Below are 13,926 nucleotides of genomic sequence, written 5' to 3' on the forward strand. Positions count from 1 at the left end.
GGCGCATCCCGGGAACCCCCCACACCATGCTCAGGCCAGTCCAGCCCTGACAGGTTCTCCACTGAGGCCATGCACATGGAGGATGGCTTTGGGTCCGAGGAGGAGGAGGAGGAGGAAGAGGGAGAGGAGGAGGGCGGCTTTGGGGCCGTTGGGCACCCTGCGGACACGTGTGAGCTGCTGGCCATGAAGGCGCAGGCCAGCCTGATGCACAGCCTGCTGGCCACCTCCTCGGGCCGCCCGCACCCCCACGCCCACGGCGGCTCCCTCGGCTGCCTGCCGCTGACTGGCCCTGCCGCCCGCACGCCCAGCTCGGCCACGCAGTCCGAGGCCAGCTCCATGGCCAACTTCCCAGCCTGCTCCGTGCGCTCGGAGTCTAGCTCAGGCCTGCAGTTCTGCGACCTGCTGGAGCAGCTGGGGCAGCTGAGTGGCGCCCCTGGCCCGGCCCCGGCCCCGGCCTCAGGCAGCAGTGCCAGCAGCAGCAGCAGCAGCAGCAGCAGCAGCGACATTGAGTCCTGGGGCTCCGGCGCCCAGGCGCCCCTGGACATCAGCCTGTTCTTCAGCCGTCCCCTCATGGCCCTGGGGGCCGACAGCCTCACTCTTGATGTGCAGAGCCACCCCAGGAACCCGGCGCCTGGGGACTGGCTGGATGGAGACCACTGCTGACCAGGACCTGCCCTCTGCCCGCCCGTCACGGGCCCTGGACTCGGGGCAGAGATTCCCCATCTGCCAAGGTCAGACAGTTCCACCTGTTGGAGGGGATGTGTAGAGCCCCCCCCCCCAAAACCGGCGTTCCTGGTTCTGACCCACCTTCCTCTCCTGCCTGGGCTGCTTGAGTGCTGGTTGGCCTTGCACATACCTTGCAGGGTGCCCCCAGCCCCCACCCCTGCTTTTAGCAACAACCTGCATTGCCCTTGGGGGGCCAGTGACCCCAGGACCCCCTCTCATGAGCACCCCAGCTCACCAGCTGGAGCCCTGGCTTGCCATAGGATGGTCTTTCTTCACTTGGGGCTCTGTGAGCATTGTGGATTCCTGGGAAGGGGGTGGGGGGGAGGTGGGAGGGTCCCAGGACTGGATGCTGACTGTCAGACAGCCATGCCCCCCTGGGTCCACTGTACAAGATGGCTTGGTCCTCTGTGGGTGCAGGGGCAGTCTCTTAACTGGGCCCCAGTAGGCTGGACACAGAGGCGGGGGCCCTGCTCACTTGGCCAAGCTGCCGTGGGGCTCCTCCTCCCCTGGGCTGGTGGCCAGCCGCCCCCCCCCCCCCCCACAGAGCTCCTCACCTTGTTCACAGGCCCCCATGGCACACAGCTCTGTCACTTGGGACTGAGAGGAAGGCCTGGGGTGAGGTGGGGTGGGGTGTGACCCACCTGGACCTCCTTATTAGGAGTCTCTGTGTGCCTTGTTTGGAGGTGCCCTGGTGTTGCGGTACAGATCTGGGCGGTAGTTGAGTCTGCCCCTAGCAGCCCTGCTCCTGAACCTCTGGGGGCCCTGATTTTGGAGGGCAATGGGAAAAGACCCCTTCCCCCCACACACACACACCACTAGCCTGAGAGGTGTTCCGTGTGCTGGCCTGTGGACAGTCTGGGTGCATTGTCTCTGAGACAGGACACCCTCCCCCAAGGTGACCATGACTCCAGCCAGTCATCAGCCCCCACAATGTCACCAGCCAAGACATACCATCCTGCCTGCTGGGCTTCTTCTCTGTCCCCCTGTAGCCACCTTCTGTGCCAGTGGTGGTGGTGGCAGCATGGCTGTGTCCCCATGTCCCCTGTGTCCTGTATAAGGCCGCCCTCAGCAGGCCTAGGGATCCGCTCAGTGCAGCCCAGCCTGTGTTCTGGCCCTCAGTGGGGTGTGCAACAGCTGGGCAGGTGTCCCGTGGCCAGGGCTGTACCTCAGCCTGTGCCAGGCAGGTGTACCCTACAAATCCTGAGCCTGGCAGGACCCCCCCCCCTTTGCTCCCGAGCGAGCTGTGACCCATCCCGAGAATTCTCCAGAAACCAGCGGAGTGCCTTCCCTACCCCAGAAGCTCCCAGTGGCCCCCAGTGGCCCCCAGCTGCCTGTGGCTCTGCTGACCTTGGCCCTGGTGAGGGTGGTTTGCCTAGACGCCTGCCTGGCCTTGTTTGCTGGGGGCGGTCCCTAGCCCACAGGCCTGCCCTGCAGTGTGTCCCCAGACACACTGCTAACAGAGCTGAATGAAGGAAGATGTCACTGCTCCCTCCACCAGGGAAGCACGACCATTGGCTCTGCTTCACTGTATGACGGTCTGTCACCTACTGGTCATTCTGTGGGTCCAGGACCCCGCCCCCTGACAGCCTCTGTACCAGCCTGTCACCACAACAGTCCCTGACCCCTGCAGGCACGTCAGCCCATGTGTGTGGTGTCCCAGAACCATGCAGAGTGTGTCCCAGCCGTCTGGCCCAGGGGGGACATCGGGGGACGTGCACGGAGGCCAGTGTTTGCTCCTCACTGCTGGACACTAGGCGCATTCTGTACCCCAAGCGACAGCAGGGCCTCTGAGTGCTGGGCAGGGCAGTGCCTTCGTGGCCAGACAGTGCCAAGTTCAGTGTGAAGACCGGTAGTCTGCTGGTCAGTCCCCCACAATGTGCCTTCTGGCCAGTTCCTCCATAATCATGTCTGCTGGCCAGCCCCTCCTAATTGTGAATGGTCCCTCCATATCCACAGTTCTGCGGGGTCTCCTGCCTGCCCAGTCCGGGGGCACCTCTGGCCATCAGGCCCTGCCTGCTGCCTCCTGTCCTGCGGGTCTGTGCTTCTGGTCTCCTGGCCATATACGATGCCCCCAAGTGGGTCCCCAAGTGTCACGTGCTCTGAGGCATCTGTGTTGCCCACACCCCAGGCTCACAGGAGTGAGGCAAGAGAATTTCTGGAAGGCCCTCTCCAGGGAGCAAGGACCCCTGGTCCCCAGGCAGTGAGGTGGGGCTGTCCTGTTTCCCACGGGTCATGGGCCTGTCACCATGGAGGGCATGGGACTTCTCCTCTGACCTGAACTTCCCCCCGCCCAGCACCCCGTCTCTGTCCTCGGCATCTGCGAGACTTGCTTCCCTGGAAGCCGCCACTGTGACCCCAAAGCCCTGTACTAACCACAGCTCCTGCTGAGTCTCAATAAAGGAAGGGAATGTTCCCCACATGGCCCCCGTGGCCTTCCGCCTTCTTGCTGGCACTGTGTCCCCTGTGGGCCCCCCCTCAGCTCTGTCCCCCACCCAGCAGCTCCAGCTGGGGGCCCCCTTTCCCCCATCCTCTGGTCTCAGGCACCACTCTGGATGGACTTTCTGTCCAGGTGGTTCTTCCCAATTCAACCCTTAGGGTCTGAGACCCACAACCACCCTGATGGGCGTCCCCAGGTGACCCCTGGCTGTCACATGCCCCCACTCCACCCCATAGCCACATGTGTCCTGGGCCCACATGGACACTGCCCTCAAGTCCTGGGAGTCCACTCTCCCCTGGGGAGCCACACACACAGGGGCCTTGTGCCACCTGGCATCGTCATGGTCTGCCCACCGTGCCCATGGCACAGGACCCTAGCGTCGTCAATGGACGTCAGCAGCCCACCTGCAAGACAGTCTCTGGAGCTGCTGGCTCTGTCCCCAATGAGAAGCCCAGTCCCTCCCCTTCCCCTGCTGACCATGCCCAAAGCCACAGTCCTCAGAGACTACACACAGTGGGACATGTCTTCTCAGAACTGAGGTAGGGGCACTGGGACCCTGGCACAGCCATGAAAGCTGAAGGCCATTGCTGTGGTCGCCAGCCCACGGGCCTGTGTGTGGGGACAAATCTCAAACCACGCTTAGCCATCCTTGAGAGTCCTATGATCTAGCCTCTGCGCCACCTCCTAGGCCTCCCATCCTTTTCAGTAACACAGCAATAGGGAGCAAACCAGGGCTCACCCCTGAGCAGCCTCCTGGGCCCAGCCCCTCACTCTGCATTCGTCATTTCTTGAGAGAGATGACAGCCCAACTCCACCTTCTGTTGAGCTCCCCCTGCTGGTGCCAGGGCTCAAACCCAGGACTCCTCACATGCGTGTCAGGGTGCGCATTCTACCGGCTGGGCCTCCCAGGCAGGATTCTACTTTTTAAGGTGTCTGCTGACTTAGAACGAAACCTAGAAGCCGCTCTGGGAAATACCACTGGGGAGTGACACTGCTGTCACTGTCCTCCTAATTGGCATGAGGGAACCAGCCATATTCATAGTGTCCCGGGGGTCCTCAAGGAGGGCGTGGTGTGCAGAGCCCCAGGGGCCCTCCTAGACAGGCCGCTCCCACCATGTTTGGAAGAGAAGTTGTATTAAAGCGATTTGAGTTTTAACGTGGTCCCCAAGCCCACGTTCTGGCATTCTCCGGCCAGTGAGGCTGCAGGGGACAAGGTGGCGGCCCTGTCCAGGACCTGCACCAGCTCTCAGGACCTTTTGGGCTGCAGATGCACCTCCAGCCAGGAGCCAAGTCCCTGCTCTGAGCACTGTCCCAGGGCCACTCTTTGAGGAGACACCCGCATCTCCTCCAGTTTGGTGACTGTTCTGAGGGGCTGTTCTGCCAGCTGTGGACGATGAAGGGATGGTGAGCAGGGCTCAGTACGTGCTCTCTGCACCTACAGGTGGAGGAGGGAACATCAACTGGAGATCTCCGTGCCCACAGTGTGCTTGAAAGAATTCTTCCAAACAGGGGTCAGGCAGTAGCGCAGCGGGTTGAGCACGCGTGGCGCAAAGCGCAAGAACCAGCACAAGGATCCCAGTTCAAGCCCCCGGCTCCCCACCTGCAGGGGAGTCGCTTCACAGGCGGTGAAGCAGGTCTGCAGGTGTCTGTCTTTCTCTCCCTCTCTGTCTTCCCTTCCTCTCTCCATTTCTCTCTGTAATATCCAACAATGAATGACATCAATAACAACAACAATAATAACCACAGCAAAGCTACAACAACAAGGGCAACAAAAGGGGGAAGAAAGGCCTCCAGGAGCACTGGATTCATGGTGCAGGCACTGAGCCCCAGCAATAACCCTGGAGGCAAAAAAAAAAAAAAAAAAAAGAATTCTTCCAAACATCAGCTTCATTCTGAAACAGAACCTCAACTTCTGGCCGACAGGGAACCCAGCCTGGCCCCAGAGCTCCTGCCGGCAGCCACAGAGTGCACATCTCCACTGGCCGCAGCAGGGATCAAAGCAGCCACGGCTGTCACATCATTCTTTCAGTCGGCTGAGCCTCCAGCGTCCTTGTGGTTCCAGCCAACAGGCCACCTGCCTTCCAGAGCTGCCAGTTTGTCAGTGTGAAAATGGGGTCCTCCCAGTCTTGGCCAGCCCAAGACCCAGTCTCCCTCTTCCCCCATCTCCCGTGTCTCTCCCCATTTCATCTTCCCACTGTGCCCCCCCCACCACCACCCACTCACCTGCTCAGGAACTGCCCGAATTCCCCATCTCCGCTTGCTTGTGTTACAGCCAAAATGGGCAGACCAAAATGGGCAGAAAGAGAAGTTTGTTACACTGGTGGGCCAGAGCCAGAGAAAGTACTCCACCCAAAGCTTGGGTTAAACTGTCTTGTAGTCTATTCCAAGTCTATAAGCACAAGGGAGCAGGCCAGGAAGTACAGAGGCAAACTTCCAAGCAGTTAGCTCTTGCGGTTACAGTTAGTTACAGGGCATTTTGCACCCCCGCCCCATCAATAACAAGGACATTGTCAGTTCGCTGCTACATTGTTCAGGGATGAAGTATTTCGCTCCACATAAGGCACAGTAGTCTGTCCTGGTTTTGACCTCGATTGTTTTTAGACACTCCAATTCTCTTTGTCTTCTACTCATCTTCTCTTTTAAAAAAATATTTATTCCTTTTTGTTACCCTTGTTGTTTTATTGTTGTAGATGTTGTTGTTGGATAGGACAGAGAGAAATGGAGAGAGGAAGGGAAGATAGAGAGGGAGAGAGAAAGACAGACACCTGCAGACCTGCTTCACTGCCTGTGAAGTGACCCCCCCTGCAGATGGGGAGCCGGGGTCTTGAACCGGGATCCTTACACTGGTCCTTGCACTTTGCGCCACGTGCGCTTAACCTGCTGCGCTACCGCCCAACTCCCCTTATCTACTTTTCTAATCTACCTTTCATTTGCTTATCTATTTTTGGTCCTATCTCTATTACACTCGGTGGGTGGAACACAGCACCTGTGGTGTGTAGGCCTTACCCACCTCTGCTTTGCATCCTACCCAGTGTCAGGGTGCAGGGGGACCCCTGGTGCACTCAGCCTACTTGCTCTGGGCCAGACCACCCGGTCTGCAGGCCCCTACTTTGGAAAATTAGGTGCAGTGCTCTTTTTTGTTTTAATTTTTTTTTCTTGTGCCTCCAGGGTTATTGCTGGGGCCCGGTGCCTGCATTACGATCCACTGATCCTGTAGGCCATTTTTTTCCTTTTGTTGCCTTTGTTGTTTATCATTGTTATTGTTGTTGTTGGATAGGACAGAGAGAAATCGAGAGAGGAAGGGAAGACGGGGGGGAGAGAAGGACAGAGACCTACAGACCTGCTTCACTGCTTGTGAGATGACCCCCCTCTGCAGGCGGGGAGCTGGGGCTCAAACTGGGATCCTTGTCCCGGTCCTTGTGCTTTGTGCCATGTGCATTTAACCCACTGACCCCCCAACATTTTATTATTTTTTTTAAAGATTTTTATTTATTGATTCATGAGAAATGATAGGAGAGAGAGAAAGAACCAGACATCACTCTGGTACATGTGCTGCCAGGGATTGAACTCAGGACCTCATGCCTGAGAGGCCAATGCCTTAGCCACTTCGCCACCTCCCGGACCACCTAACATTTTATTTTTATGAGAGAGAGATGAAACAGATAAGAGCACTGCACAGCTCTGGCTGATGGCGGTGCTGGGAATTGAATCTCAGGCATGAAAGCCTTTTGCTGAATCATTATGCTTTCTCCTCAGCCCAGGTACATTGCTTTTATTTGGCTTTTCAACAGCAGTTGAATTTCTTGTGTGAAGTTCTTTTTTTATATACTTTATTATTATTGTTATTTGTTTATTTATTTTAAATATTTATTTTCCCTTTTGCTATCCTTGTTGTTTTATTGTTGTAGTTATTGTTGTTATTGATGTCATTGTTGGATAGGACAGAGAGAAATGGAGAGAGGAGGGGAAGACAGAGAGGGGGAGAGAAAGACAGACACCTGCAGACCTGCTTCACCGCCTGTGAAGCGACTCCCCTGCAGGTGGGGAGCTGGGGGCTCCAACCGGGATCCTTACGCAGGTCCTTGCGCTTTGTGCCACGTGTGCTTAACCCGCTGCGCTACCGCCCGACTCTCTGTTATTTATTTTTTACCAGAGTATTACTCAGCTCTGGTTAATAGTGGTACAAGGGATTGAACCTGGGAGCCTCAGACACGAGAGGCTGTTTGCATAACCATTATGCTCCCACCCTCTCCTGTGAAGTTCTGCTTTAAAACTTTTTTTTTAATATTCTTTTATTAAAAATGTTTTTATTTATTATTGGATAGAGACAGAAATTGAGAGGGGAGGGGGAGATAGAGAGTGAAAGAGACAGACACCTGCAGCCCTACTTCACTGCTTGTGAAGCTTTCCCCCTGCTGGTAGGGACTAGGGGCTTGAACCTGGGTCCTTATACATGGTAACGTGTGCTCAACCAGGTGTTCCACCACCCGGCCCCTAAAATGTCTTAAAATGTGGCATTGAAGTGTCAGGATCTGACTCACTTGACCGAGTGTCAGGACCCAGCTCAAGCACCACACAGGAGCACCGTGCAAGGGAGGCGCTGTAGTTTCTCTCCTCCTCTCGGCTCTCTGTTTATAAACTGAAAGATAGAAGAGTCGCTAAGAATGGTGGAGTCACTGGCAGGACAAACAGGCATTTTCTAGCTACTGATTGGCTCCAGTGCCGTCAGAAAGGGAGCTTAGACAAGGCGGGAGGGCACCCAGCCTCCACAGCAGCCCAGTGCAGGAAGCGGGGCAGGTCCAAGGCTGCTGTTTGGTGCAGTGCAGAGACATCAGAGTGGGCACAGCAAGTGGCTGCAGACGCAGTGGGCCTGTCCGGTCCCACCATCCCCACTCCCGAGACCCCAGTCCCCCATGACTTTGCCCCCTGCTCGGAGGCCCCAGCCCTCCACTCACACTCCTGCCCCATCAGCTCCATCTTATTTATTTATTACTGGATGGAGACAGAGCGAAATCAAGAGGGAAGGGGGAGATGGAGGGAGACAGAGAGATACCTACAGCCCAGTTTCACCACTTGCAAAGCTTTTCCCCCTGAAGGTGAGGACCAGGGCTTGAACCCAGGGCTTGTGCCCAGGTCCTTGTGCATGGTAACACATGCACTCAACCAGGTGCACCACCTCCCAACCCTCGGCTCTGTCTTCACAAGAGCAAAGCATAGGTGGGTGCAGGCTGTGTCTGTCCGGCTGAGGGGCTGTGAAAGCACTGAGTCACAGAGGGGCAGCGCTTTCTAGAGGGACTGTGCTGTGTCCAGTGGCTCCTGGGGTGAGGCTCACCTGGCCCCTTCCCTTCCAGGCACTTCCTCAGAGGACACTCAGCACCCCCCCTGCAGCAGGGGCAGCCGGCTCAGCCTGGACCACACCCTGCAGGATGCCAGCCCCCTCCCAAGCCCCATCCTCAGCCAGGCTGGTGGAGAGGGGCTGGAGGAGGAGTCCAGCTGTCAGGTGGGCATGGCTGGGGGGAGATCTCGGGGAGGGGGTGCCAAGGGCCTCCAGTCAGCCTGGCTTTCTTACAGTGGCCATACCCACCTGGTCACATGCCACCGCAGCTGCCACCATGTGCGCAGAGGGACCAAGGGCTTCCCTCTTGTCCTCAGCCTGCAAGCTGTGCCCGCCTCACAGGCAGCCGGTCCATTCTGCCCAGACCACCTTCTGGCACTTAGGGTCAGGTCACAACCCGCCCTTACTGTCCCCCAGGGTGCCGGATGGGGGCAGGGCCATGTCTAGACCACATCTGGTGTCAGTCTCAGACAGGGACAGTGGGCACAGACAGTGGTCCTGGCAGGTGGCTTCTCCCAGACTCAGGACAAGTCGTCAGGTGTGAGACGACACCCCACAATTGGGGGCACACTTGCATGGGAGGTGGACGGGCAGAGAGGACCGTCAGAATTGGGGGAACATGTGGATGGAGAGTGGGTGGGCAGAATAGACCCCTGGAGTTTGGGGGACATGTGGACAGGGTGGACAGGCAGAGTAGTCCCCCTGGAATTGGGGGACACATGGATGGAGGGTGGAGTTTGGGGGACATGTGGACAGAGGGAACAGGCAGAGCAGACCTCAGAACTAAGGGCACGTGGCAGGGAGTGACACGGGGACAGTGTGAGCTCATGGTTCCCCTTCTCAGGGCCTCGTGGTGGACGAGGCTTACTTCATCGCCAAAGAGATCCTGGCCACAGAGCGTACCCACGTCAAGGACCTGGAGGTGATCGCTGTGGTAGGTGGCCACCAGCCTGTCCATGTGCCACTCCCCCTGCCTGGGCCGAGCTCACAGAGGGCAGAGGCCTCTCACAGCGATGTCTCCACAGTGGTTCCGCAGTGCAGTGCTCAAGGAGGGTGCCAGGCCCACCCAGCTGGCCGCCCCCCTCTTCTCCAGCATAGACCCCATGTATGAGTTTCACCGCAACTTCCTGCGCCAGCTGGAGCAGAGACTGACGCTCTGGTGAGCCCCCCCAAAGCCAACCCTGCCTGGGCGCCACACCCCACACAGACCCTGAACCCCCATGTGGCACCTGTACCCCAAAATGGCTGTTGAACCCCACATGGCCCCCACACCGCACAACCTCTGCTCACCAAAATGGTCCCTGTACTCCACATGGTCCCCACATGACCCCTGAACCCCAGACAAGGGTGACCCCTGCACCCCCACATCACTGTGGCCATCATATCGTTTCCATGACAGCCACCTGTTCCCCCCCAGCTCCCAGGACTAGTTTGGACCTGAGTGGACAAGTGACCCGAGTAGAGGACCCCAGCTTCCAGAATGTTCTCTCTAGCCAGGGTTATGCACACCATTGCCCCTGGGGATTTAGTCTCAGCCCTGCACCCACACACACCCCTTCCCCCCTGTACACACACACAGCACCCGGCTGTGCCCTCACCCCAGCTCAGCAGCCCCTCCCCACAGGGAAGGCGGGGCCCTCGGTCACCAGCGTGTTGGGGACATGCTGCTCAGGAACATGCTGCAGCTGCAGGTGAGGATGGTGAGCGGGACCCCACAGTCCCCATACCGCATCCCTACAGAGTCCACAGAGAGTCTCCACAGACAGACGCCTCAATATCTCCAGACAGTGTCTTCAGAGACAGTATCTCTCCAGAGTCTCCATGGAGAATGTCCTCAGACAGCCTCCCCACAGGAGGGGCCTTCCCTATGTGGATCAACTTTCCCCCAGGACAGTCCACTCTGGCCATGTCCTCTATCCCTTGGAGCTCTGTGCTGAGGGGCATCCCCCCATCACGTGTGGGGCTGCCCAGCTTTGAGTCAGGGGTGCTGCCGACATCTTTTTTTATATATATTTTTCCCTTTTTTTGGCCTTGTTGTTTTATTGTTGTTGTTATTGATGTTTTCGTTGTTAGATAGGACAGAGAGAAATGGAGAGAGGAGGGGAAGACAGAGAGGGGAAGAGAAAGACAGACACCTGCAGACCTGCTTCACCGCCTGTGAATCGACTCCCCTGCAGGTGGGGAGCCGGGGGCTCGAACCAGGATCCTTATGTTGGTCCTTGCACTTTGCGCCACGTGCGCTTAACCCATTGCGCTACCGCCCGACTCCCCCTGCCAACATCCTTATCCCCCTCAGGGAGGTGTGAGAACAGCGGGCTGGCCTGGGGTCTGTGGGGTGGGCGGTCATCCTGGTGGACCCAGACACCTGTCCAGGACTCAGGCTCCACACTGCACACTCCACCTGGCCGCCTCTGGGTGCTCCTGGTCCATCCACTGAGTCCCAGGGGTGTGGGCAGTGCCTCCTGTCCTAACACCTGCTCAGGCTTGAACCCTAGTGTGGCTGAAAGCCTCCTAGGTCCCCCTCGATGCTAGGACGGCCGGCCAGGATGGCAGAACCTTCTAGAAGGCAAGCCCAGCTGCACTTCAGTATGTCTGACTCAGCAGTCCATGGCAGGGGATCCACCCGCCCGTCCAGCAGGGACTTAGAGCATCCACGGCACCCGTGAGAGGCAGGGCAGTGTCCGAGCTTCCCCTCCAAGGCCAGCTCGGGTGGGGGCTCCCTCGTGGCTGCGCCCCACCCCGGCCACCCCATGCCGCAGGCCCTGACAGAGCACCTGCAGAGGCACGGTGAGGTGCTGGCGCAGCTCGAGGAGGCCACCCGGCACTGTGGGAAGCTCGAGGTGGTGCGCCGAGACTTCGAGCTGCAGAGGGTGTGCCACCTGCCCCTCAGCGCCTTCCTGCTGAAGCCCCTCCAGCGGCCCGGCCACTACCGCCGGCTGCTCAGCCGCCTGTGCCGCCTGCACGGCCACACAGACTGCCACGGTGAGTCCCACCCAATGGGAGCCGAGGGCCTGCTGGGGGGCTCAAGGGGTGTGCGGAGATGGGGGTAGAGCAAGGGCCGGGGATCTCTGCCTTGTAATCAGCAGGTGTGAGGGCATCTGTGCCCAGGAGGAGGGGCCCCAGGGTAGTAAGCAGATCACTCGGCCTGACCAGCGGCTGTGTGGCCTGTCGGGTCCATGAGTTCCCTCCCCACCCCAGGGCCTCCCCACTGCAGATCTGCAAACCCCACCCGAGCCCCTGGGGGTGGTACCCTCACTATCCCAGGGGGCCCCAGGCGGCTCAGCAGGCTGTCCCCACAGACGCCCTCCAGGCCGTCACAGAGGTGACCACAGCCCTGCAGCCCAGCCTCTCACACCTGGAGAACTGGCAGCGGTTGACCGAGCTGCAGCGGGAGCTGACCGGTGTGGGGGACCTGGCCACTCCAGGCAGGGTGAGTGGCGGGAGGCCCCGGGTGCGATCCACAAGCTCTGGGCAAGGTCACTCCAAGTCACAGGTTACCCCAAGGATGTCTGAGCCGTGTCCACTCAGAGGGTGTATCCAGTCTGGGGCCATGTCCAGTCAGGGGCCATGTCCGGTCTGTGAGTGTATCCAGTCTAGGGCTGTGTCCAGTCTGAGGCTGTGCCCAGTCAGGGGCCATGTGCGGTCTGTGAGTGCATCCAGTCTAGGGCTGTGTCCAGTGAGGCTGTGCCCAGTCAGGGGCCATGTCCGGTCTGTGAGTGTATCCAGTCTAGAGCTGTGTCCAGTGAGGCCGTGCCCAGTCAGGGGCCATGTGCGGTCTGTGAGTGCATCCAGTCTAGGGCTGTGTCCAGTGAGGCCGTGCCCAGTCAGGGGCCATGTCCGGTCTGTGAGTGCATCCAATCTAGGGCTGTGTCCAGTCTGAGGCCGTGCCCAGTCAGGGGCCATGTCCGGTCTGTGAGTGTATCCAATCTAGGGCTGTGTCCAGTCTGAGGCCGTGCCCAGTCAGGGGCCATGTCCGGTCTGTGAGTGCATCCAGTCTAGGGCTGTGTCCAGTCTGAGGCCGTGCCCAGTCAGGGGCCATGTGCGGTCTGTGAGTGCATCCAGTCTAGAGCTGTGTCCAGTGAGGCTGTGCCCAGTCAGGGGCCATGTCCGGTCTGTGAGTGTATCCAGTAGAGGGCTGTGTCCACTATGAAGCTATGCTTTCAGGGGCCATGTCTGGTCTGTGAGCATATCCATTCTGGGGCTGTGTCCACTCTGAGTCCGTGTCCAGCACTGTCTAGCTCGCCCCTCTCTATGTAGACCACTGAAGCCACCTTTCTTGAGGTGCGGCCCACCCTGTCTCCCGAGGCTCGGCTGTGGCTCCGCCCTCCAGGACCTGTGGCCATTGGGCAGCAAGGGGCAGGGCCCCACAGCTGTGTCCCTCTCTGTAGGTCTCACGGCCATCTCTGGCCCTTCCTGTAGGCTGGCACATGGATGGGGCTGGGTAGGGAGGGCAGGCCATCTGGGGTGTTGGGTAGGAGTGCCCTGGGGTGCAGGCTGACACCCTCCCACCCCACCCCACCCCCAGGAGTTCATCCGAGAGGGCTGTCTGCACACGTTCACCAGGAAGGGGCTGCAGCAGAGGATGTTCTTCCTGGTGAGGGGGAGGGGGCAGAGAAGGGCAAGTCTGGGAGGGTCTCCAGACCATCTGGGCAACATTCACAGGGTGGCCAGAGGCTGAGGGAACGTCCTGTGGCCGTGGGCAGTCAGCTGGGGTCAGCAGCCAGTGGGGATTCTGCATGGCCCCGAGTTCTGGCTGTGAGTGGGGCCCAGACACTCACTAGGGGGTCCTGCCCCCTTGGGTCCCCGGACAGGACACCCTGCTGCGGCCATGGGCCACTCCCACCTGCTGGGCAGCTCTGCCTGCAGAGGGCTGGGGGTGTGGATGGTGTGGGCAGCAGGCATGCTGACTCTTGTCTCAGTTCTCAGATGTGTTGCTCTACACGGCCAAGGCTGCCACAGGCACTGGCCACTTCAGGATCCGTGGCCTCCTCCCACTGCGTGGCATGCTGGTAAGTGGAGAGAGGGCACAGCCCCTGGTGTCCCACCAGTGAGGAGGGGGCATCCTCTTCCATGACCCTCCTGGCGGCTGGTCTTGGTCAGTCCCTTCCAGAGCTCCCACCTGCTGGATGCCCTGCTCCCTGCCGGCCTGTGGACAACGGGTGGTCGCCATGGTAACCTGCTCAGGGCCGGGTTCTTTCCGGTGCTGCTTCAGGGGAACGTGCACTGCCCTTGATCCCGTGCTGGGGCCTCTCTGCCCCAACAGTGGGCTCCTGAGGCCCCACATGAGGTCACGGCCTGCCCTGCCAGACCCTCCTGGGGCAGCAGCCGCCTTGGGCATCCTGCCCCTTGGAGCCCCACCCACCACATCACAGTGCTGTGCAGGGTGCTGTGTGGGCTTCCTTCAGCGGTCCCGGCAGGGTGAGGCCCT

General features: G+C 59.3%; 1 protein-coding gene across 6 annotated transcripts in view; it reads left to right on the top strand.

Moving 5' to 3' along the window:
• The window catches only part of FARP2 (FERM, ARH/RhoGEF and pleckstrin domain protein 2), a 45,581-nt gene that overhangs the window by 28,412 nt on the left and 3,243 nt on the right, over positions 1 to 13,926 (top strand). For all 6 annotated transcript variants that reach the window (XM_060193608.1, XM_060193609.1, XM_060193610.1 and 3 more), the window contains exons 14-21: positions 8,515 to 8,663; positions 9,343 to 9,432; positions 9,524 to 9,657; positions 10,123 to 10,189; positions 11,258 to 11,480; positions 11,798 to 11,928; positions 13,024 to 13,092; positions 13,418 to 13,507. In XM_060193608.1, coding sequence (XP_060049591.1) covers positions 8,515 to 8,663; positions 9,343 to 9,432; positions 9,524 to 9,657; positions 10,123 to 10,189; positions 11,258 to 11,480; positions 11,798 to 11,928; positions 13,024 to 13,092; positions 13,418 to 13,507 — 953 coding nt within the window. The remainder of the gene's footprint in view (positions 1 to 8,514; positions 8,664 to 9,342; positions 9,433 to 9,523; positions 9,658 to 10,122; positions 10,190 to 11,257; positions 11,481 to 11,797; positions 11,929 to 13,023; positions 13,093 to 13,417; positions 13,508 to 13,926) is intronic.

Source organism: Erinaceus europaeus, chromosome 7 (assembly GCF_950295315.1).
Source record: "Erinaceus europaeus chromosome 7, mEriEur2.1, whole genome shotgun sequence".
Taxonomy (NCBI): Eukaryota; Metazoa; Chordata; class Mammalia; order Eulipotyphla; family Erinaceidae; genus Erinaceus; species Erinaceus europaeus.